The 27,046-nt window shown below is 43.7% G+C and overlaps 1 protein-coding gene across 6 annotated transcripts in view; it reads right to left on the bottom strand.

The window, feature by feature from the left end:
* Positions 1-27,046, bottom strand: part of ARFIP1 (ARF interacting protein 1) — a 65,063-nt gene that overhangs the window by 5,188 nt on the left and 32,829 nt on the right. For 5 of the 6 annotated variants that reach the window (XM_069978699.1, XM_069978703.1, XM_069978700.1 and 2 more), the window contains 6 exons: positions 26,842-26,950; positions 22,684-22,779; positions 21,556-21,671; positions 15,117-15,338; positions 10,044-10,201; positions 6,413-6,587 (listed from right to left, as the gene is read on the bottom strand). In XM_069978699.1, the coding sequence (XP_069834800.1) occupies positions 6,413-6,587; positions 10,044-10,201; positions 15,117-15,338; positions 21,556-21,671; positions 22,684-22,779; positions 26,842-26,950 (876 nt within the window). The remainder of the gene's footprint in view (positions 1-6,412; positions 6,588-10,043; positions 10,202-15,116; positions 15,339-21,555; positions 21,672-22,683; positions 22,780-26,841; positions 26,951-27,046) is intronic. The other variant, XM_069978701.1, reaches the window with a different exon arrangement.

Genomic DNA, 27,046 nt, shown 5'->3' with positions numbered 1-27,046 from the left:
GAAGAAGAAATATGGCCGACTTCAAAGTTTCCATCCAAAACTTTTTGTAGGAAAGACCCATACGTTTTTTGTTATAAGGAAGAGTGGTGAATAAAAACTTCTCCCCACCTTCTCTTTCTCTAGAGCGACTTGCTTTAAAGGGATCTGAAATGAGTCCGGTGGTGAATAACCTGTCCCCAAGGGGCTCTTGAACTCCAATCGCAGGCCCCAGGCTATTCAGTACTCAGAACCCAAGGGACTGGAGGAACTCTCCCTCCAGGCCTGAGCGAAGTGAGACAGACTACGCCCCTCAATGTGGGGGTGGGGGTGGGGGGGTTGGTTTGTTATTGTTACTGAAAGCAAAAGTGGCGTGTACACCTACACAATATTACTGGATCACTCACTGCCGACACTACGCAGAAGACTTGACTCCTCTATTATAGCTACAACCAGGCGATTTGTAATTATTCAATATCTGTTACTAGCGCCACAAAACACCTAAGTAAACACAGCGAGGAGCTAAATCCTCACACAATACAGAAACAACTACAAGAGAGGCGGGGACTTAAAGCTGTATACTCATTCAGATTTAGTCTGTAGGTAAACATGGAGCGTGTGAGGGTTGCTAGGAAGCCTTCTGGACACCATGTAAAATGTAGTCATAAATTACAGCAGTCCTGACTACTATAGGCATGGAGGGCACCGTGACCTATAGATACATGGCTCTAATGACCACTTCATCAGACAGTGTGTCCAATCACTTTCCACAGGATATAAATGCTTTATGCTTCTCTGCATTGACAGAGGCTGATCTGACGGGGACGGCTCCATGCGGCTCCATGCTCCGTGCATTCTCTAGGACTGATAGCAATTATCACATCATTGCTGGACTTTTCCTACTTTAGACTTCTGGACAGCAATTCAGTTTTCTTTTTTACATCACTATTTTACAATAGGCATTACTTTTTTGTGGTGCATTATGGTGTTTTTTTGAAATGCTAAAGATACTAGATATGTAATTTTTTGATATGGTGCTGGGGCAGCTATATAAAAGAGAGGGAATTGTCGCCTGCCTGGGTTTATGGTGCAAACTGTGATGTCTTCTGGTTCCCCACCCATCACTCAGCTTTCTACTTTCCAGACCTCCATGATTAGCAGGTAGCTGAGTATACATATTTTTGTACGGCCCCAGGACACAATATACATTTATTTTCTTATTTTAGACAAAACAGCCAATGCAAATTTTAAACTAAAAGTGGATTTAAAAAGGAACCAGAAATATAATATAAAGGAAGGACGAATCCCCCCAAACCGCTGTGTGTGACCGCAGCCTCGGAGAAGCTTTTTATTGGCTTATTTTTTGCAGTACGAGTCCTAGTTTCATCTCTACTATTTTGTGGAATATAAAAGACTTTGATTATCTGTTATTAATGTTTAAGGAGGGTTTAAAAAAAAAAAACAGACAAAAAAAACATACATAAGTTTGTTTTAATATGGCAATACCAAATGGGTTATTCATATCACTGTTTTCACGCTATAAGTGATTTTATTTAACTATAGGTAATTATGATTGACTTTTTTAGTTCCTAAATAGTCCATGGGAAACATCATTGACACAGGGTAACAAAGGGAATGACCGGTCATGTAAATTCCTTAGTTGCTGCGGTAGTTATTGAGGCATCTAGGGGGTTCAACAGCTGGGATAAGAGTTATCTCTGAGGCTGGTTCTTATAACAGAATATCAGCTGTTACATACATCCAACAGCCATTGGTGACTCTACTAGCATCAAAATACAACAGTACCGTGGTTTGCATAAATTACCTGCCCGCCACATAACTATTACATCACGGAACACCAAGGTGCTTTTTCTCTAAATGGCTGAATGAAAGTCACTTATACTGTATATAATAAGTAAGCACAGATAATAGTAGTAGTTGATGTAAGGTTGGCCTCCCCATCTAAGATGACTGTGGTTGGGGGTTTGACAGATTAGGGGCATTGGATTTGAACCCACTGTCTCCATTGAAACAAACCTGCACCAGTTCAATCAGTCTTACATAAAATGACATTATATTCTAAACAATTGTTGCCCATTCATACTAAACAATTACTATTCAGAATATTTGTAATTTGCTTCTTTTTTGCCCACTATGGAGAGACAGCAGTGGTCATCACAACCGCAACGGTTCATCCAGCTAGTACAGGCGGTGCTGAATAAATGGTACGACCAAGTAGTCCTCAAGGTAAAAGGCAATGACTAAAGGCCCTATTACACAAAGCGATTATCGGCCATATTTGGCCGATTAGTGCCCATTACGGCCGATAATCGCTTTGTGTAATATAAGGCAACAGTCAGATGACATGCGCGATGTTGGCTGATCATTGTCTTTTAATGTCTTTCGACATGTTGAAAGCCTAGCGATCCGGATGGGTCAGCGCTCGCTTACTCCTGCAGATCGATCCGTGTAATTGGGCCATAATTGTGCAGTAAAACAATTCCTTTACCCAATAAATGGTCGGAAACATTAGCGCTAACAAGTGACGGCTGGTTCATCTGGCCCCGCCATCACCTGTTACCTCCAGCGTTTCTGAACACGATTTTCCATAAATAAACTGTTTTACTGCAGAGGCCGCTATCGCTACGGGGGCACAGAGGCCGCTATCGCTACGGGGGCACAGAGGCCGCTATCGCTACGGGGGCACAGAGGCCGCTATCGCTACGGGGGCACAGAGGCCGCTATCGCTACGGGGGCACAGAGGCCGCTATCGCTACGGGGACACAGAGGCCGCTATCGGGACACAGAGGCCACTATCACTATCAGGACACAGAGACCACTATCAGGACACAGAGGCCACTATCGCTATCAGGACACAGAGGCCACTATCGCTATCAGGACACAGAGGCCACTATCAGGACACAGAGGCCACTATCAGGACACAGAGGTTACTATCAGGACACAGAGGCCACTATCAGGACACAGAGGCCGCTATCAGGACACAGAGGTTACTATCAGGACACAGAGGCCACTATCAGGACACAGAGGCCACTATCAGGACACAGAGGCCACTATCACTATCAGGACACAGAGGCCACTATCGCTATCAGGACACAGAGGCCACTATCACTATCAGGACAACCTTAGCGGTATTTTCTGAAGGGTCAGGCAGAAATGCCCATGATCACTCTGCAGAACTAATAGTTATGGAGGAATAATGGCCGTTCATGTATAAATGAGGCTTTGTCTGAATCAATCACTGAAATAGCCCACACTCCATCCTCCGGCAGGTAATTGCGTCTCCTTTCATGTTCTCTCATCAGATGTCAGTCGTGTTCTCATTCCTGCAGGGCAGAACGCACGGATCTCCAGACAAGAACACATGGTGGAAGGGGAACATCTATTTTGTTTGAATTCCAAAGAAAAAACTTCAAAAACTTACCAACCTGCAGGAAAACCTATTTCATCTAGAAGGAGCGAGGCCGCAGATCTGCGACACATCAGCAGCCCCAGAACCATTGTCTTATAGAGACTCCGGAGCTTATTACCCTCAGAAGGTGGAAAGTAAGACTGTCTGAAAGAGTTCCCAGGTTGGGGGATTCTAATCATAATAGGGGTACAGAACGGTTACTATGAATTATAATAGCTGCAGGACCCTCTACACTACAGATGCCCACACTAGAGATGGTTGAACCAGCCAAATTTTGGCTGATCATGGGGGACGCCCCAGTCCAGACAGCATATGTAGGGGCGAGAACTGTTGGTCATGGTGGATTTCAACATGCCTGATCCCTTTGTTCTCAGACAGATAAGCTGCTTCCAGAGAATATGCTATTTCTGGAAGCTCCAGGTGAAATTAATGTTGGACATGGGGACGATGTGAATGACGTTTTGTCAGACTGTAGTGAAATCAGATACACTAGAAGTTCTCACCTAATTTGTCTGCCGCTCTATGACTAATGTTCAGGATTTTCCCCTCTTTCTATCCAGGTGTTATTACTTTGTACAGCTGAACGCCACCGGATCATTCACCACTGACATCTCACAGACAATGAACCTTCCTCTTTGAAGATCTGAGATTTACAAAGAAAAGTCGGTTTTGGATGATTTGACTCCAAGTATAGAGCAGAAAGGTCTCCCCCCACAGCAGGGGCGTTACTGGACACGGCGTTCAAGAACCTGCATGTCAGCAATGTAAGACGACAGTACAGAATCATAGATAAATATATAAGATGCAACATTTCTTTGTCTCCATAAAGCACAAAAAATAGCAATACTCGGTCTTAAAGGGAAACTCTGATTTTAATAGGGAAATAATTTTCCCTGACCGTTATATAGATGTCTCTTAATGACATACGATCATTTCTGAACAGTTCTGCTGTGCTGATAGTACAGTAATAGTACAATAGTATAAAATAAAGTAATAGTATAGCAATAATAAAGTAACAGTATAGAAATAAAAAAGTTAAATACACTGGTGCCTTGGATTATATATAAATTATAATATATATATATATATTATATATATATATATATATATATATATATATATATATATATATATATATATATATATATATATATATATAAAAATATATATATACACACACACTGGTGCCTTGGATTATGAGCATAATTCGTTCCGGGACGGCGCTTGTAAACCAAATCCACTCTTAAACCAAAGCAAATTTTCCCATAAGAAATCATAGAAATGCAGACAATTGGTTCCACACCCCAAAAATAATGATTTATTATTCTGAATAACATGTAAAACAGATGAAACATTCAGAAACAGCAGAATCTGTGATATTATAAGTTACTGTACGGTAATGGAGAGGATGGGAAACACAAGGACTGACAGAGACTGCAGGGAGGAAGGAGCAGGACAGATGTGGGCACAGTATAGCAGCATCTCTCTGTCCGGGGAGAGAGGGGTTACAGCTATGGAGAGATTACCTCCACAGTCCTGTCCCCTGATGTAAGCCCCAGCCTGAAGTGGATCTGCTATGATTTGGAAGGTGAGGGAGACTCCCTGGGTCAGAGTACAGGGCTGTAGACCCCGCTATGCAGACCCTGCCCCTCCCCCACTCCCCCTCCCACCCAGTACAGGGAGCTCTTATACCAAAGCAATGCTCTTACACAAAGTCAAAAACTGAGAGCTCTTACACCAAAACGCTCTTAAACCAAGTTACTCTTAACCAAGGTACCACTGTAGTATAATACAGTAATAGTAAATAGTATTTATTTTACAATCCCTGACATGTTTTTTATCTGTACAGATTTGCTCCAATAAATAAGATAGCGGCTATCTAATGCAGAGAGTGGCCCCTATCAACAAAATCTAGAGAGGTTGTAAAAAATACCAATAACACTTATTTTACATAATCGAGCTGAATTGTAGCCAAAAAGACATAAAACTGCAGCCCCGGAAATGACTGCATAATTGGCGGCATGTTTGAAGGGCACCAGGATCGGTCAGGCGTGCGATGCTCAAGGATATTACCCACAGCGGAGATCTGCGGCTCTGACCTCTGCACCTTTATAGATTACTGTACATGTAAGGGTAGCCATGCGTTCCCTACACCGACACTATAATCACATTCACCACTGAAAGCTAAACTACTGTATATGGTTATTCAATGAAATAATTATATCCTTTATCCCTTGAAGTTAAAGGTGGTTTTGTGGTTAACAACTTTAAAGAGAGAGTCTGTCATTAGGTGTACGCCGTCCTATCTCAGGGTCAAGAAGGTGTACGCCGTCCTACCTCAGGGTCAAGAAGTTGTATGCCGTCCTATCTCAGTAACAAACTAGAGACAGAGAAGCTGAACAGAATGATATATCCCTTACATTGTTCTGAGCAGCTGATCCAGAGATTTTCTCCTAAATAACATGGACAATAAGTAGTCGTCTCTATTGTGTGCATGAGCTCAGTAGTCCTGGATATTCATGAGAAGCAGAAAACTCCGCTCATCAGCTGCTGATTGGCAGTTATCTTTCCATGCTGTGTATAGGCAGTCACCTGTAAATCAGCAGCTGGAGGGCGGGGGGAGGGGTGCGGCAAGAATCCTATTCTCCTGCATATTAGGAGAACGGCTGAACAGAATGATGTCTGTAATACACCAATCTGTCCAGCATTTCTGTCACTAGTTTATGCTGCCCTCATGTAAGGTCACATATACCTAGTGACGGGTTCCCTTTGAGAAAGATGGATGGGGGGGATATAATTGTGCAGAAAATCTTTACTGCAGGAATTTCCCCAATAAACCTTATTACAGGATCCAGTAAACAGAGGAAGAATGACCACAACGCTCTCCTGTAGTTACCAAAGAACCGCTGGCAGCAACTACAAGACAACAAGCTCCGTGTGGCAGTCACTGATGAGTGATGACAGCCTACCCCATTTTTTTTCATATTATAAAGGATTTAGTTTTACCTTGTTCTCCTCTAAAAACTTCAGTTTGACAGATACGTCGCTTCTCATCTTGTCGTACTTTTCTTTGTGAATCTGGAACATCTGCTGTGACTGCTCAATCTTCGGCATTGTGGTGGCATCCCGGGGCCCCATATTGAGCTCCTCCAGATCCGTGCGGTAGGCGTCGTACTCAATCCTGTCATAAACCACCACAATAATAACGATTAGTGCCGGATTAGATTTATTCACACTAATTATAAAGCTTCAGTTCTGCACAATACTAGGATTATATATGAAGTGGAGACAAGGTGATATCACTGCTGTTACTGAGGCCCTCAGAGCCCCCTCCATGGTAGTGGGGTCCCACCTTGGCTGCTGACTGGTGGAGCGGGGCTGACACGTCACAGCCGGGGTCCCCGCTCTGACCAGGAAGCAGCTAGGGGACAGGGAACGGGGGACCCCATCACTAGAGCCGGGAGGGTAGGTGCATGTTATGTTCAGCCACCTCCTCCCCGGACTTCTCCTTTAAACGTCACAATTTTGACGGAGCTTCGGAGCAGTCGCCGGCCCCGAAATCAGACTGCGAGGTCGCTCTTCCACAGCCCCAACCTGAGGTGAGGAGATGAGCCCCGCCAGCCAGGAGCTTTCTACCAATGAATCCTATCCTAAGCGCTCACATGCATCAGATACGCACTCACCCTATACTACAGGACTGTGGAGCTTTAGGGTACGTTCACACTTACCGGATCCGCAGCAGATTTCATTTAAATAACTGAACACAGCATCAAATCTGCTGCAGATCTGTGAACGCACCCTTAATTATAAACAATGACTTCATTCTATTCGCTATGAAATCTTCCATCTGATGTAACAGGTGAAGCCAGGAAATAATTGCCGTAATGTCAGGTGGACCGGGACACGATCGCTTCCTGTTTACAGTGAAATCTGAAGGCAATCCAATAACTGCAGAACATCTCTCATCCCGGACGTGCCCAGTCTTAGCACTTCTATTAACATTCACACCCAGCAGAGACAGCGCATAATTACCGCCGGGCTGACAGCCACACAGCAGCATCGCATTATCCAGCCCCATTCACAGTCAAGTTGTCGCAGATTCTAAAAATGGCAGCTGAATCATAATCCGCAGCTGCTCTATGACGTCTTCCACCTGGAGAAGCGTCCGATTCACCCAGGTATAAACAACTTCCCTCAATGGAAGAGAGTCACGGACGTAAAAGCTACAAGCAGCTGCGGACACGAGGAGGTCACTATATTTACATGTATTGCACTTTCCGAAAAAAGTTTTAGTTTATCAATTAAAATAAATTATTGTTGGTTGTGACCAAAAATATTGAACTATTCTGCAGGGGGGCTCACCATGACGGCACAAATACTAACACTATGCTGCAGGGGGGCTCACCATGACGGCACAAATACTAACACTATGCTGCAGGGGGGCTCACCATGACGGCACAAATACTAACACTATGCTGCAGGGGGGCTCACCATGACGGCACAAATACTAACACTATGCTGCAGGGGGGCTCACCATAGCAGCACATATACTAACACTATGCTGCAGGGGGGCTCACCATAGCAGCACATATACTAACACTATGCTGCAGGGGGGCTCACCATGGCGGCACATATACTAACACTATTCTGCAGGGGGCTCACCATGACGGCACAAATACTAACACTATGCTGCAGGGGGGCTCACCATGACGGCACAAATACTAACACTATGCTGCAGGGGGGCTCACCATAGCAGCACATATACTAACACTATGCTGCAGGGGGGCTCACCATAGCAGCACATATACTAACACTATGCTGCAGGGGGGCTCACCATGGCGGCACATATACTAACACTATTCTGCAGGGGGCTCACCATGACGGCACAAATACTAACACTATGCTGCAGGGGGGCTCACCATGACGGCACAAAGACTAACACTATTCTGCAGGGGGCTCACCATGACGGCACAAATACTAACACTATGCTGCAGGGGGGCTCACCATGACGGCACAAATACTAACACTATGCTGCAGGGGGGCTCACCATGACGGCACAAATACTAACACTATTCTGCAGGGGGGCTCACCATGGCAGCACATATACTAACACTATTTTGCAAGGTGTGAACAAAGCTAGTGAAAATGGGCAACATTGCCATTTGGAGAAATATTCCACTGGACCTGGGGTTTACCAGGATTTGGAGAAGAGCGCTGATACCACGCGGGGCCCGCCTCTGCACAATACTACACGGGGCCCGCCTCTTTGAGATGTATACTTCGTAAGCAGGAAACGCCCAGATAACCCCCATTTGCATGCAGCATCGGGCTTTATCACAGTACATTTGCAGCTTATACAGGGCAAGGACGCAGGCAAAGGATATATGGATGGGACGACCGTTAGGGGCCGTATTAGCACAGTTGGCTCGCTTCGTATCAATTTTTCTAGAACTTGGTTCCCTTTAAATACGCATAATGTGAATTTTTGTTGCAATGACCATTGCAAAAGCGTTTCCATCCCATGCAGATTTACTCTTAGGCCGGGTGCACACTTGGTTTTTGTACACAAAAACTCAAACACAGTGTAACTAAACAAAAAAAAACACTAAATATATAAATAAATGATATATATATATATATATATATATATATATATATATATAGTGTGTTTTTTTTTGTTTTGTTTTTTTAAAGTATACATTGTCAATTTTTTTCTTTTCCTAAATAATGGGAAGTCAATGGGAAGTGAATTCTGCTGTTTCTACCAAGCTTTGGTGCAGACCGCTTTCCCTTGTCAGGTGTATAAAATATTTATGTTAAATGGAAACAGAAAGTGTAAACCGAACGTCCGATCATGTGGCCGATTTATAAAAGAATCTCTCCGCACAGAGCGGTAGGCACACCTCAGGTATACACCTTGTTAGCTCTCGCTCACATATCCTGCCCAGTGTGAGCCCAGGATTAACACAACCACCAGATGCACAAACTTATTCAAGAACGGACATGTACGCTCCTGAAGCATCTGCTAGAGAATATATCAACAATTATCTGATCGTATAAAACATTTCATAATGTGCAATTACAATGTACACAGCAAAACCAGCGCCACCAATAACACTAATAATGATAATAACAACAACAACAACACTGCGTGTATAATGCAAATGACCCACGAAGAACAACAGAGCAAAGTACTGAAAATAAACTCTGCTCTTCTATAAACCAAACAGAGAATCGAGGATCAAACCTGCCGTGTGTGAATAAAGTCACAGAAAAGTCATCGCTGCTTCACAAAGGAGGAAAAACTGAAAACAAGTCAGCTATGGAAGCTAAAAACATTTACAATAGAACCAATGGCATCCAATGGACTCCTTAATCACAAGAAATCACTGAATACATCTCTATTCTTCCCGACAAATCCTATGGAAATGCCAATAGAGGCCCCAGTGTAAGCATAGCCTTATTATACTAGTAGCCGACTGCATTCTAGATGCCACTTTTTGTCACTAGCGTGTGCCTGGCTTCAGCATGTTGAACACCTCCACTAAAGGGATAGTTATATAATACCTAAAACATGGAGGTTTACAAAAATAAATAATCAAACAGAATAATAAGAGGGTTTTATTATTTTTCTTACCTGGCCGTCTCATACTGTTTGACAGTAACGAGTGTATCTTCAATCGTCTTGTTAACGAGAGTATTTACACTGGAAATAAAGAAGTTGATGGCCCCCAGAAGAGTTTCTCCGTTCTTGGCGAGAAGTTTCTGGGTGTCGGCGTTGTATCCAAACTCCTCCTAAAATTTACAGAGAAGTAAAAGTAACAAACAATAAATAGAACAATGAAGGTTTTTCTCACGCTGCGCCTTGTAGTGCTCCTCACTGTGAAAGGCTAAAGACGACTTTATGGCTCCTGTCAGGTAACGGGAGTCTATCGATACATTTACCATACATGTCCATCACATACAGCAACACACGGACAGAGAAGAGGACGTGAAGAGGGGCAGCAATAAATAATATAACAACCACAAGTGTTCTCTGCACTTAATCCAAATCAGGGATGGGGAATGCTAAAGCTTTGGCTCCAGGCATGATGGGAGTTGTAGTTCTGTAAAAGTTGAGGGTTCCCGGTCCCTGCTCCGTATGCTTTATCAGCAGGAGGGTCTCTTGGTAAGCCCACCTTTCTATAAGCGGGGCGATCACAGACATCTGCTGTATTACCACTGACACCGAGCTGTAAACGTGAGGCTTGTGGTTTCTTATTTGCCGGCAATAAGGACAAGGCCTAATACAAGCGTATTCTGGTATGGGACAGACCGTATAGATGATCAGATCCACAAAGACACAAATCTTATAGGGAAGATGTCACCTAAATTTTCTGTTATAGTCAGATACTAAAACTATTTTCTGACTGTAATTTTTTTATTTCACTTTTTGTACATTGTTATGGAGACGGCCATCTTGCTTGAGCTATTCTTAACAGCATTAAGTGACATGCTTTACAGCAAGCCTCATGGACATAGAAGACAATAGACAGACTCTGTCCCCTTGAGATTAATGTAAGACATTACTGAGCATGCTCCGTGACCTGTGAAGAGGTCAGTCCACAGGGAGCTGCTATTGTTTTCTCTATCTACTGGTGTCACATGACGCTGCAATGCTGTACAGATCACTTCACTGCAGCCTCCTCTTGCCACCACAGACACAGCAGGAAGTCTCAGCTTAGTTTTAGCCCCAGTGGTGAGAATGAGAACTGCAGAATATCAGGATTATTATATAATATAGATAGAAAAATGGAAAATTAGGAAAAATGTCACCAAAAATTCCTAAAAAATCTGTTGAACATAAAAACTTTATTTACACAATAAGTCATTTTCTGATGACATGGTCCCTTTAAGATAATAAAAAAAACTTCAGAGATGCCGGATCCAGGAAGAGATGTATATTCACCATTAGTGACGCCATCAGCATTTGTGCTGGAAATAGAAGATGAAGCAGATCGCGTCCGTGCTGAGCGTTTGTTATATAAGAGCGAGATCACAGACAGCGACGTCATCAGGACGGTAAGACAATAACAAGGGGTTGGCGGGCGGGCGGGCGAGCAATTATACACCATCAAAGGACTGCGCAAATGTCACAGAAATCATCTCATAGTAAGTAAGGCAGGTGAGGAGGGAGCGTCAGGTGCTGGCCACCACGATGATGAGGATGATGATGAGGCACAAGGCCAGTGATTAGCATTCACATTACTATGGAAACGTGACAGAAAACAGGACAATCAGCTCTCATGATGACAGGGAAGGTGGGCGAGGACAGCGCAGTCCGCACCAGTCACTAGAGCAGCTCTGTAAACCTATATTATAAAATTACTGATAAATATAAGGATTAGTTATATAGTTATTTATGGGCCATTGTTTCCTATTCTCTTCTATTGAGCAGAATATGTGTCCACAGAAAGTCACCGGCTGATAAATCAGCTTTTTGGGTTATAACTATTTTAAGAGTTTATGAGATTTTTTTTTTTTGGTAAAGCTGCATTTACATTACAGTTTCCATGGGGATCGGCAAAAACTAAACAAAATTAAAGGGGTAGTTCAGTAAAACAAAAAAAAAAAACACATCATTTAAATAAACTGGTGCTACAAAGTGTCAGAGATTTGTAATTTACTTCTATTTAAAAAATATCAAGTCTTCCAGTACTTATCAGCTGCTGTATGGGGTGTATTCTTTCCATTCTGGGGAGCAGCAGAGGTTTTCTATGGGGATTTGCTGCTGCTCTGGACAGTTCCTGACATGGACAGAGGTGGCAGCAGAGAGCACTGTGTCACACTGGAGAGAATACACCACTTCCTGCAGGACATACAGCAGCTGATAAGTACTGGAAGACTGGAGAAAATACACCACTTCCTGCAGGACACATTGTTGGTAAGCTACCTCTTTAAAGTATCTAAACATAACCTATACCCAAAAAGTTATATACCAGAATGAAGCAGACAAAGGGCGACTATCCTCTGACATAGAACACCTGAAATAACGTGGTCCCTAAAATCCAACCATCCCGCACCCCAGTAACCTCGGTCTGTCGCTACATGCGCCATATTAATATTATTAAAACAGTCTATAAAACCGTAAAGCTTCCAAACTGGTTCAGCAGGGAAATAAATTCATCTCATTTAATTGCTTCATGGAAAGTGACTAAAATCAAGAAAGACCAGATAGGAAGAGGGCGGGCAGAAGAGAGAGAGAGGGCGGGGCAGAAGAGAGAGAGAGAGAGAGAGAGAGGGCGGGGCAGAAGAGAGAGAGAGAGAGAGAGAGAGAGAGAGAGAGAGAGAGGGCAGGCAGAAGAGAGAGAGAGAGAGAGAGAGAGAGAGGGCAGGCAGAAGAGAGAGAGAGAGAGAGAGAGAGGGCAGGCAGGAAAAAGAGAGAGAGGGCGGGCAGGAAAAAGAGAGAGAGGGCGGGCAGGAAAAAGAGAGAGAGGGCGGGCAGGAAAAAGAGAGAGAGGGCGGGCAGGAAAAAGAGAGAGAGGGCGGGCAGGAAAAAGAGAGAGAGGGCGGGCAGGAAAAAGAGAGAGAGGGCGGGCAGGAAAAAGAGAGAGAGGGCGGGCAGGAAAAAGAGAGAGAGGGCGGGCAGGAAAAAGAGAGAGAGGGCGGGCAGGAAAAAGAGAGAGAGGGCGGGCAGGAAAAAGAGAGAGAGGGCGGGCAGGAAAAAGAGAGAGAGGGCGGGCAGGAAAAAGAGAGAGAGGGCGGGCAGGAAAAAGAGAGAGAGGGCGGGCAGGAAAAAGAGAGAGAGGGCGGGCAGGAAAAAGAGAGAGGGCGGGCAGGAAAAAGAGAGAGAGGGCGGGCAGGAAAAAGAGAGAGAGGGCGGGCAGGAAAGAGAGAGAGGGGGCAGGAAAGAGAGCGAGGGGGCAGGAAAAAGAGAGAGAGGGGGCAGGAAAAAGAGAGAGAGGGGGCAGGAAAAAGAGAGAGAGGGGGCAGGAAAAAGAGAGAGAGGGGGCAGGAAAGAGAGAGAGGGGGCAGGAAAAAGAGAGAGAGGGGGCAGGAAAGAGAGAGAGGGGGCAGGAAAAAGAGAGAGAGGGGGCAGGAAAAAGAGAGAGAGGGGGCAGGAAAAAGAGAGAGAGGGGGCAGGAAAAAGAGAGAGAGGGGGCAGGAAAAAGAGAGAGAGGGGGCAGGAAAAAGAGAGAGAGGGGGCAGGAAAAAGAGAGAGAGGGGGCAGGAAAAAGAGAGAGAGGGGGCAGGAAAAAGAGAGCGCCTCTCCTTTACTTCATTAGTATTTTCTATAACAGAAGCGCCTAAGCGTACAGCACAAACTGATCCGGAGGACAGAAAACAATAACTGTATTAGTAAGTTACATAATGTTATATAAGTGACAGAAGCCACAAATAGTAATTAGGCCTCAGCAGTGGGTGAAGGAGACGCAGGTAGGAGGACGGAGGTTATTGTCCCCTGCAGCACCTTACGCGATTTGTAGCTGCCCAAAAAAAGACTTTCATGACTGACGGTCTAATAGACCGTGATGACAGCGCCCCGACACAACCGCGCGCCCACAGCGCCCCGACACAAGCGCGCGCACACAGCGCCCCGACACAAGCGCGCGCACACAGCGCCCCGACACAAGCGCGCGCACACAGCGCCCCGACACAAGCGCGCGCACAAAGCGCCCCGACACAAGCGCGCGCACAAAGCGCCCCGACACAAGCGCGCGCACAAAGCGCCCCGATATAAAAGCAGAAATGTGTGTAACATTAATCATAGGATAGCCCAACTGCCTTGGACGTCTATGGTTTCAGGTTCTACAGCAGCTCATAACTAGAGATTATGGAACAGGCCCGAGGTTCAGGTTTGTAAGAACCCGAATCATCAGCATTTGATTCCAGCTGCCTCCCCGTTCCCTGGGGAAGATGGAGACAGCCCAAATACCGCCTGAAAAACAGGGATACAGCAGCCTGGGCAATAGGGATACAGCAGCCTGGGCAATAGCCTAGGTAATAGGCTGTATCCCTATTACCCAGGCTGTATCCCTATTACCCCAGGCGGTACTCGGGCTGTCTCCATCTTCCTCACGGGACGGGGAGGCAGCGGGAATCAAATGCTGATGGTTTGGGTTCATACAAACCTGAACCTCGGCCCTGTTCAATCATCTCTACTCATAACTAAACTCACTCCTGTAGTTACGGGAGAGGGCAATCACGGTTGGCTTAAAGGGGTAGCAAAGCAAAAAATATTTTCTTTCGGATCATCTGGTGCCAGAAAGTTACATAGATTTGTAATTTATGTCTTTTAAATAATCTCCAGTTTTCCCATACTTATCAGCTGCTGTATGTCCTACAGGAAGTGGTGTATTCTTTCCAGCCTGACACAGTGCTCTCTGCTGCCACCTCTGTCCATGTCAGGAACTGTCCAGAGTAGCAGCAAATCCCCATAGAAAACCTCTCCTGCTCTGGACAGTTCCTGACATGGACAGAAGTGGCAGCAGAGAGCACTGTATCAGTCTGGAAAGAATACACCACTTACTGCAGGACATACAGCAGCTGGAAGAGATTTTTTATTTATAACTTGCTTGTCTAGTATGTGAAAATGATACAATTTGTCTGCATGGGACCAGCACAAATCTGGCAATTTCCATGTGATGATGTTACATATGTAATGAAAGAAACACAAAAACACAGCAATAGTATCGGATACAAGAACGCCGTACAACGTCCTCGTACTTACATGTAACTCTAAGGACTTTAGACTGAGGTCTGCGAAGGAGTCTCCCAGCTGCCTCTGGGTCTGCACCATCTGATAGAGCTGGGAGGAGAGCGTCTGCGCCAGCTTCAGGACATGCTCATACTTCTTCTTGTTGTCTCTCAGGATTTCTATCTGTGCTTCTAACTCCAGGTCCACGGTTCTCGAGCCACGTCCCAGCTTCTCGGAGAGGATCTGCCGGGTGCACTGCAGGGGAGACACGTTACCAGTCAGAGAGGCCTCACCATTCTGCTCAATTAAAGAAGTAGTCTACAATCATTAAGGGTGTGTTCACACCTACAGGATCTGCAACTTCAAATGTGCGCCATCAAATCTGCTGCAGATTCTGTATGTGTGAACGCACCCTAAAGGGGGTCTCCGAGTGCTGAAAATAAAGGAAACAAAATAGGAGCAGAAAGCAGAAGATACAACCAGTTCCCTCAATCACAAAGATCATTTACGGACAAGGAGAGAAAGGAGCTGCAGCACATCGCACCTATGGCTGACACTAATGCAGCACATCACACCTATGGCTGACACTAATGCAGCATATCACACCTATGGCTGACACTAATGCTGCACATCGCACCTATGGCTGACACTAATGCTGCACATCGCACCTATGGCTGACACTAATGCAGCATATCACACCTATGGCTGACACTAATGCAGCATATCACACCTATGGCTGACACTAATGCTGCACATCGCACCTATGGCTGACCCCCCCCCCCCCCCCACAGTGAGACCGATGTAATGGAGCTGGGGGGGGGGGGGGGGGGAGTGCGGAGCCGGGCGATGATATGATGGTGGGCGCTGAACACAGACGGATCACAGCTGGGACGTGTCTCTAGGACATGGCGGCAGAAGTTGTTACAGGACACATCTGTAAGAAATCCGGGGTTGTTAGCGGTAAATATCCCCATTGTATAATGCAGAAAAACAAATGGGACTGCACATTGTACTGGGGGAACCTTCATACGTCCCTGGTCAGCGTAATGAATAGCAAATAAGATTCCCAGCTCCTCAGTGCCTCAAATCCTGCATGGCCGACCGTACAGAACACAGAAAGCCAATGTACGGCCAGTAACATTATACTACAATATATCATCCATCAATGCAGAACCCAGAGTCATCCTCATGTCTATATACAAACTCTACAGGACTGATCATCAGCTTATATATAATGGAGGAGAGACGTCCTGTAACTTATATATAGTCATAGAGGGGAGACGTCCTGTAACATATATATAATGGAGAGGAGACGTCCTGTAACTTATATATATAATGGAGAGGAGACGTCCTGTAACATATATATATATATATAATGGAGAGGAGACGTCCTGTAACTTATATATAATGGAGGGGAGACGTCCTGTAACTTATATATAATGGAGGGGAGACTTCCTGTAACTTATATAGTCATGGAGAGGAGACGTCCTGTAACTTATATATATAATGGAGAGGAGACGTCCTGTAACATATATATATATATAATGGAGGGGAGACGTCCTGTAACTTATATATAATGGAGAGGAGACGTCCTGTAACTTATATATAATGGAGGGGAGACTTCCTGTAACTTATATAGTCATGGAGAGGAGACGTCCTGTAACTTATATATATAATGGAGAGGAGACGTCCTGTAACATATATATATATATATATAATGGAGAGGAGACGTCCTGTAACTTATATATAATGGAGGGGAGACGTCCTGTAACTTATATATAATGGAGAGGAGACGTCCTGTAACTTATATATAGTCATGGAGGGGAGACGTCCTGTAACTTATATATATAATGGAGAGGAGACGTCCTGTAACATATATATATATAATGGAGGGGAGACGTCCTGTAACTTGTATATATATAATAGAGGGGAGACGTCCTGTAACTTATATAATGGAGAGAAGACGTCCTGTAACTTATATATAATGGAGGGGAGACGTCCTGTAACATATATATATAATGGAGAGGAGACGTCCTGTAACATATATATATATAATGGAGGGGAGACGTCCTGTAACTTGTATATATATAATAGAGGGGAGACGTCCTGTAACTTATATAATGGAGAGAAGACGTCCTGTAACTTATATATAATGGAGGGGAGACGTCCTGTAACATATATATATAATGGAGGGGAGACGTCCTGTAACATATATAATGGAGAGAAGACGTCCTGTAACTTATATATAATGGAGGGGAGACGTCCTGTAACATATATATATAATGGAGGGGAGACGTCCTGTAACTTATATATAATGGAGGGGAGACGTCCTGTAACATATATATATATAATGGAGAGGAGACGTCCTGTAACTTATATATATAATGGAGAGGAGACGTCCTGTAACTTATATATAATGGAGGGGAGACGTCCTGTAACATATATATAATGGAGAGGAGACGTCCTGTAACTTATATATAGTCATGGAGGGGAGACGTCCTGTAACTTATATATATAATGGAGAGGAGACGTCCTGTAACATATATATATAATGGAGGGGAGACGTCCTGTAACATATATATAATGGAGAGGAGACGTCCTGTAACTTATATATAGTCATGGAGGGGAGACGTCCTGTAACATATATATAATGGAGAGGAGACGTCCTGTAACATATATATATATATATAATGGAGGGGAGACGTCCTGTAACTTATATATAATGGAGGGGAGACGTCCTGTAACTTATATATAATGGAGAGGAGACGTCCTGTAACTTATATATATAATGGAGGGGAGACTTCCTGTAACTTATATATAGTCATGGAGGGGAGACGTCCTGTAACTTATATATATAATGGAGAGGAGACGTCCTGTAACATATATATATATAATGGAGGGGAGACGTCCTGTAACATATATATAATGGAGAGGAGACGTCCTGTAACTTATATATAGTCATGGAGGGGAGACGTCCTGTAACTTATATATATAATGGAGAGGAGACGTCCTGTAACATATATATATAATGGAGAGGAGACGTCCTGTAACTTGTATATATATAATGGAGAGGAGACGTCCTGTAACTTATATATAGTCATGGAGGGGAGACGTCCTGTAACTTATATATATAATGGAGAGGAGACGTCCTGTAACATATATATATATAATGGAGGGGAGACGTCCTGTAACATATATATAATGGAGAGGAGACGTCCTGTAACTTATATATAGTCATGGAGGGGAGACGTCCTGTAACTTATATATATAATGGAGAGGAGACGTCCTGTAACATATATATATAATGGAGAGGAGACGTCCTGTAACTTGTATATATATAATGGAGAGGAGACGTCCTGTAACTTATATATAATGGAGAGGAGACGTCCTGTAACATATATATAATGGAGAGGAGACGTCCTGTAACATATATATATAATGGAGAGGAGACGTCCTGTAACATATATATATAATGGAGAGGAGACGTCCTGTAACTTGTATATATATAATGGAGAGGAGACGTCCTGTAACTTATATATAATGGAGAGGAGACGTCCTGTAACATATATATAATGGAGGGGAGACGTCCTGTAACTTATATAATGGAGAGGAGACGTCCTGTAACTTATATATAGTCATGGAGGGGAGACGTCCTGTAACTTATATATAGTCATGGAGAGGAGACGTCCTGTAACTTATATATATAATGGAGAGGAGACGTCCTGTAACATATATATATAATGGAGGGGAGACGTCCTGTAACATATATATAATGGAGAGGAGACGTCCTGTAACTTATATATAGTCATGGAGGGGAGACGTCCTGTAACATATATATAATGGAGAGGAGACGTCCTGTAACATATATATATATATATAATGGAGGGGAGACGTCCTGTAACTTATATATAATGGAGGGGAGACGTCCTGTAACATATATATAATGGAGAGGAGACGTCCTGTAACTTATATATAGTCATGGAGGGGAGACGTCCTGTAACTTATATATATAATGGAGAGGAGACGTCCTGTAACATATATATATAATGGAGGGGAGACGTCCTGTAACATATATATAATGGAGAGGAGACGTCCTGTAACTTATATATAGTCATGGAGGGGAGACGTCCTGTAACATATATATAATGGAGAGGAGACGTCCTGTAACATATATATATATATAATGGAGGGGAGACGTCCTGTAACTTATATATAATGGAGGGGAGACGTCCTGTAACATATATATAATGGAGAGGAGACGTCCTGTAACTTATATATAGTCATGGAGGGGAGACGTCCTGTAACTTATATATATAATGGAGAGGAGACGTCCTGTAACATATATATATAATGGAGAGGAGACGTCCTGTAACTTGTATATATATAATGGAGAGGAGACGTCCTGTAACTTATATATAATGGAGAGGAGACGTCCTGTAACATATATATAATGGAGAGGAGACGTCCTGTAACATATATATATAATGGAGAGGAGACGTCCTGTAACATATATATATAATGGAGAGGAGACGTCCTGTAACTTGTATATATATAATGGAGAGGAGACGTCCTGTAACTTATATATAATGGAGAGGAGACGTCCTGTAACATATATATAATGGAGGGGAGACGTCCTGTAACTTATATAATGGAGAGGAGACGTCCTGTAACTTATATAATGGAGAGGAGACGTCCTGTAACTTATATATAGTCATGGAGGGGAGACGTCCTGTAACTTATATATATAATGGAGGGGAGACGTCCTGTAACTTATATATAATGGAGGGGAGACGTCCTGTAACATATATATAATGGAGGGGAGATGTCCTGTAACATATATATATAATGGAGAGGAGACGTCCTGTAACATATATATATATAATGGAGGGGAGACGTCCTGTAACACATATATATATATATAATGGAGGAGAGACGTCCTGTAACTTATATATATAATGGAGGGGAGACGTCCTGTAACATATATATATATAATGGAGAGGAGACGTCCTGTAACTTATATATAATGGAGAGGAGACGTCCTGTAACATATATATAATGGAGGGGAGACGTCCTGTAACTTATATAATGGAGAGGAGACGTCCTGTAACTTATATAATGGAGAGGAGACGTCCTGTAACTTATATATATAATGGAGGGGAGACGTCCTGTAACTTATATATAATGGAGGGGAGACGTCCTGTAACATATATATATAATGGAGAGGAGACGTCCTGTAACATATATATAATGGAGGGGAGACGTCCTGTAACTTATATATATATAATGGAGGGGAGACGTCCTGTAACTTATATATATATAATGGAGGGGAGACGTCCTGTAACATATATATATATATATATATATAATGGAGAGGAGACGTCCTGTAACATATATATATATAATGGAGAGGAGACGTCCTGTAACATATATATATAATGGAGGGGAGACGTCCTGTAACATATATAATGGAGAGGAGATGTCCTGTAACATATATATATAATGGAGAGGAGACGTCCTGTAACATATATATATATAATGGAGGGGAGACGTCCTGTAACACACATATATATATATATATATATATATATATATATATATATATATATATAATGGAGAGGAGACGTCCTGTAACATATATATATATATATAATGGAGAGGAGACGTCCTGTAACATATATATATAATGGAGGGGAGACGTCCTGTAACATATATATAATGGAGAGGAGACGTCCTGTAACTTATATATATAATGGAGGGGAGACGTCCTGTAACATATATATATAATGGAGGGGAGACGTCCTGTAACATATATAATGGAGAGGAGACGTCCTGTAACATATATATAATGGAGAGGAGACGTCCTGTAACTTATATATAGTCATGGAGAGGAGACGTCCTGTAACTTATATATATAGTCATGGAGAGGAGACGTCCTCTAACGTATACAGTTATGACATATGAAACAAAAAATCCGTAGCACTCATTTTCATATGCAAAAGTGTTCAAACGTTTATTTTCAGCGTGCAAAAAGGCAAGGCCAGGTATATCAAGCGCTTGATACGGCATAGGACAGCGACTGGTGCGCACCTCATCACACAGTGCCTTAGCGACGTTGAGAAAGACCCTGGATAGGGTCGAAACATCCAGTCGCCAAAAACTTTACATTATTTCACACCCAGGATTGTGTTTCTGAAAAAAAGTAATGTTATATACCTGGCCTTGTCTTTTTGCACGCTGTAAACAAACGTTTGAACACTTTTGCATATGAAAACGAGTGCTACGGATTTTTTGTATTGGATTGCATTTGAAGCCCGTCCGTGATAAGCACCAACTATTTGGTTTCTTGTTGTGCACCCCTACTTCCTCCTATATAGGACTATGAGGCACGGATATTGGGTAATTTAGCGTCCTCCAGGAACAATGACATCTTACTAAGCCCTATAGAAGTGATGGGATCTCAGTGACCACAGACCTTGTATGTGTTTAAACTCCATCTTCTCACTAGCTCAAGCTTTTCGATGGCCGTACTTCTCGGTTCTTCAGCGAGTACAATCGGGCCGCTTCTCTGCTGCGTTCTTTGCTGGTCAGCTAAGGAAATAAACGCAATCGGGATAAACTGGGGGCAAACATATTCAGCTTTGTACAAAATGTTTTATTTTTTTTGTATTAAAAAGAAAAAATAAAACTTTATAAAGCAGAAAAGAAGTTTGTTATTAGAGAGAGCGATACCACCATTAGTCGGGTAATAAGTGATCGCCAAGTCTTCTGAGACATAGAAACGTTCACACGTTACTAGAAGGGTTACCGGCCCATACTATGAAGGATCTGCTCCAATAACTAACGGTGCAAGGCCTCTAACATTCAGAAAAGTGAACATGCATTCATCTTACAGGATTAAAAGGCAGCTGTGTACTCATCTTTGTCGGCTTTCTTCCAGAGACAGCACCGCTCTTGCCTCCAGGTCAGGTGCAGTTTGCAATTAGGCTTCATTCACTTCAATGGAACCTGCACCTAAACTGGCGACAAGAGCGATGCTGGAAGAAAGCGGCCATGTTTGTGTAGCACAGGAGAACCCCTTTAACTAAATTATCGTTCCAACCCAAGTAACATTATGCAGTTACCAATATATCTACAAGCAAAATTGGTAAATGAGCCATTATTATAAGATTCTCACTTTTTTTGCAATTATTTTATGAAACAACATCACCCTGCTCACTTCATACATGTTCCTGGGGTGTAATACGGGTGTAACACGGCCTCCAGCCGAGCTCAAAAGCTACAACTCGGACGCAACATCTTTCCTTTGATCTTACAAGGAGATGGAGAATGAGAAGCAGGTGGTGCATGGTGCAGCGTCTAAGCCGGAGCAGTCACACCTTGGACTCCCCATACGTCACCCTATAGGATGTATTGCAGAGAGTCAATGCAACGTTGCTTCCATATACAGCAGGAGAGATTAAGATTCAGGATAATTTGTGCAAGATTAAAGCAGACTAATACGGATCAATACTAGTAATAATCATCAAGATGTTAATAGGAAATGAAGGGGTTAATGCAGCAGCAGCGGCAGCTCCAGAGGTTCTATCCAGCATGGCAATACCTGGCGGACAAACCAGATCATCTCCTTGTTCAGCCAGTCTGCTGGCTGCCATACTGCTGGGGGAAATGACTGGAGACCTGGGGGTGGTGAAGGATCCTGAGAAGAGGAGGACAAAGTGCAGGGACATTAAGGCACAGAATACATGTACATCTGTAAGATATGAATGGAGTCCAGGCCGCCAGCTACTGGGAGATACCGGCCACAACGGGCGCTCTACTATAGGAGGGTAGAGAACAATTGTAATATTGGTACCTGTAGCTAGACCCCAACTCTACACTGAAATGAACAGAAAATCCAGTAGTATAGCTCTCAGATATCGCAGCTCCAAAGCTACGAGGATCAATGGTGCTCAAAACCGAGCTGCAGCCTCAACAATCATGGGGGTGCTCCGCCAAAATGATCACAAAAACGCGCTCAGCAACACCGGACACCTTAAAGTGTAGCTGTCATTTAACATGTTTTTGCAGAAATGAATAGTACAAATGATTTTAAAGAAACTCTGTAATAGGTTTTATTAGGCAAAAAGCCTCTTTCTGTACTCAAAAAGCTGTTTCCCAGCCTCCCCCCCCCCCCCCCCACTACTTATCTGCTCCTTATCGGGCAAAGCCGTCTTCATTACAGAGGAGGAAAATGAAGACTGGTTCTGCTGTGTCCATTATATCCTATGGAGGGGGGAGGGGCTAAGGGGGATAAGTGCGCAGGGGGAGCAGAGAAGCAGCTGTACAGTTTGGAGACTGTCTGGGCACAGAAAACACTGGATTCCCAGGTCAGAAAGGTCAGTGCTTATCTGGGAACTTGGTGAGAGAAGACTGCAGGATGAGGTGTTGTGCAGGGATGCCGTTTCTGCTCTCCTGCTCACTCATCCCCTCAGCCCCTCCCCTCTCCATAGAGCATAATGGACACAGAAATCCTGCTTCTTCTCAAGTGAGGGGGGGGGGGGGGGTAGGAAAACAGCCCTCTGAGCAAGAAGGAGACTCTTTTGCTTAATAAAACCTATTACAGAGTTTATTAAAGTCACTTGTATTATTGATACTTATTGATTTCTGACAAATGACATTTATAGATTTCCTTTACTATCTGTATGTAATGACTGCTATGTGTCACATCAGAGCAGGCAATGAACTATCCTGAATACGGGGACAGGTATATAATGTGGACTACAGTATACACAAACCAATTATAACGTATGTCATCTCACCCTCCCTTTCCACCATTTAGCAGCCATGTTGCCTCCCAGCAATCCTGCTAGATCGGTATGAATCAGCCACATTCCCAACAGGGTGGAGGAGCCTTTCACCTTAGTTTATGGCCCAGTAATCTGCCTTACTAATAAGCGAGGAAGGAAAGTCTATTACAGCTCATTTAGTTTTTTAGTTTATTACAGTCTTAAAAACTTCACTTTTAGTTTACAGTCACGTCTACAGTGAGACCTAATGGAGAAATCACTGCTGCAACTAAATGACTGCCACCTAAAGGCTGAAGAGGCAGCGGCGCTGCAGGAATCGGTAACGACATCACACCTGCCCTACACAAGGTTCATCGGTTCTGTTTCTTTCATCTGTGATCGATGGAAGATGCTATCGGATTGTTTGCTATGGGCGACTGCACTTCTTGTTCCCTTGTGCTGCCATGCAGAAACCTTCCTCCCTCTTACACCTGATACATTATGGGCTTGAGAATAAATAGACTAAATGACGTGCGGTTATGCTGCAGCTCTGCAAATCAGAGGATTTCCTTTTATTGGCAAACAAACTAAACGTGTGTTCAGGGAAATATAATTCTAAGCTCCTGGTAACCTGCCAAGATGGCGGCCTGAATAAACACCATTTACTGGACCATCTGGAAGAGCCCTGTGCTACATATGACATTATTGACCTCTATTAGAGTAATTTGTATTAGGGATTTAGGAATAGATGGTTCCCAGGGTATATGCACAACCCACAGGGACTCACTATGGGCAAACACCACAGGGACTCACTATGGGCACACACTATGGGCAAACACCACAGGGACTCACTATGGGCACACACTATGGGCACACCCCACAGGGATTCACTATGGGCACACACTATGGGCACACCCCACAGGGACTCACTATGGGCACACCCCACAGGGACTCACTATGGGCACACACTATGGGCACACTCCACAGGGACTCACTATGGGCACACCCCACAGGGACTCACTATGGGCACACACTATGGGCACACTCCACAGGGACTCACTATGGGCACACCCCACAGGGACTTACTATGGGCACACCCCACAGGGACTCACTATGGGCACACACTATGGGCACACCCCACAGGGACTCACTATGGGCACACCCCACAGGCACACACTATAGGCACACCCCACGGGCACACACTAATTATACAGAAACATTGCAAGAAGTAAATTTTAGTGTATTGTAGTTTTTTTCCTATATGGATAAACACCGGCTGCAAAACCTTAGAAATCTGCTGTAAAAATCCAGTGTTACACGCAGCTTAGATTCTTCTTTGTTCCGGTCCCTCTAAGTACATGACCCGCTACCAGCATGGTTCTCCTGGTTTCTTCAGCCCCCTCCATCTCCCCCCCAGTAGCTTCTTTCTCAGGGAGCAGAAGCTCCGGCTTATCCTCAGTGCTGTATATTCTTCTCCGGATCTGGAGCTTCTAGCCGGGCGGCATGCTGCCATCTGCCCCAGCGCTATCAGCTAGAAGAGTAACACTATAGTACAGTCATGGCCAAAAGTTTTGAGAGTGATACAAATATTAATTTTTACAAAGTTTACTGCTTCAGTTTTGCTGGTATTTTGCATATACTCCAGAATGTTATACAGAGGGATCAGCTTAACAGCAATTACTTGCAAAGTCAATATTTGCCAAGAAAATGAACTTTATTCCCCAAAACACATTTCACCATCATTGCAGCCCTGCCTTACAAGGAGCAGCTAACATTGTTTCAGTGATCGCTCCATTAACACTGGTGTGGGTGTTGGTGAGGACAGGGCTGGAGATCAATCTGTTATGATTAAGTAAGAATGACACCACTGGACACTTTAAAAGGAGGCTGGGGCTTGGCATCATTGTTTCTCTTCTGTGAACCATGGTTCTCTCTAAAGAAACACGTTCAGTCATCATTGCACTGCACAAAAATGGTCGAACAGGGAAGAGTATCGCAGCTAGAAAGATTGCACCTCAGTCATCAATCTATCGCATCATCAAGAACTTCAAGGAGAGAGGTTCCATTGTTGCCAAAAAGGCTCCAGGGGCCCAAGAAAGACCAGCAAGCGCCAGGACAGTCTCTGTCTCTTGGCGATCAACAATGCCTTTTCCAGCATGATGGAGCACCTTGCCATAAAGCAAAGGTGATAACTAAATGGCTCAGGGAATAAAACAGAGATTTTGGGTCCATGGCCTGGAAACTCCCCAGATCTTAATCCCATTGACAACTTGTGGTCAATCATCAAGAGACGGGTGGGCAAACAAAAACCAACAAATTCTGACAAAATGCAAGCAATGATTGTGCAAGAATGGACGGCTATCAGTCAGGATTTGGTCCAGAAGTTGTATGAGAGCAGCCGGGGAGAATTGCAGAGGTCCTGAAGAAGAAGAAGTCGAAACACTGCAAATATTATAGACTTGCTGCAGTAACTCATCTAGCTGTCAGTATAAGCTTCTGTTACTCACAATATGATTGCAATTATATTTCTGTATGTGATAAAAACATCTGACAAACACACAGAAAAACCAGAGGGCAGAGGATCATGGGAAAATAGAAGATTTGTGTCATTCCCAGAACTTTTGGCCATGACTGTACTACCCTATGAAGACCTCGGGGAAGATTACAGTTTGGCATGGAACATGAAGGGTTTTTCCCTGACTTTCTCGGTCCGCTGGTCATGTGATAAGAAATGTGCGGTAATTTATTTCCATGATGCACACTCAGGTAAGTAAATCCAATGTGTCAGGATAAAAAACAAATTCAATTCCAAGGACAGAAAGCAGCCGGAGGCAAGAAACATCCAGAACAAACACCATGAGATCTTCTGCTGCTCAGGATGATATACAGACTATGAGGTAAGTGTGTGAATACGGGGCTAATCCTGCGATGTGACTGCGACGTATTATCGCTCCAGTAACCAAGCTAATAGTCGTGAATAAGAATGGGCTTACCCTGGAAGGGTCCGGCTTCTACGATTCCTTCCTTGGTGCTATCAAATCCATGGGAGGTCATGTGTGTTTCCGAAAGGCCGAGTCCTACAGGTACCGATCGCTTCAGCTCCTTCAGAGAGGAAAAACAAGAAAGTCTACAGTCTGGCGACCAATAGAACACTCACTCCAGTATTCCTATAAAGCGAATGGACCATGAGGTACATCA

Source organism: Dendropsophus ebraccatus, chromosome 7 (assembly GCF_027789765.1).
Source record: "Dendropsophus ebraccatus isolate aDenEbr1 chromosome 7, aDenEbr1.pat, whole genome shotgun sequence".
In the NCBI taxonomy this organism is placed as follows: domain Eukaryota; kingdom Metazoa; phylum Chordata; class Amphibia; order Anura; family Hylidae; genus Dendropsophus; species Dendropsophus ebraccatus.
The sequence above is the reverse complement of the archived record's forward strand: the minus strand, read 5'-3'. Positions and strand labels throughout refer to the sequence as shown.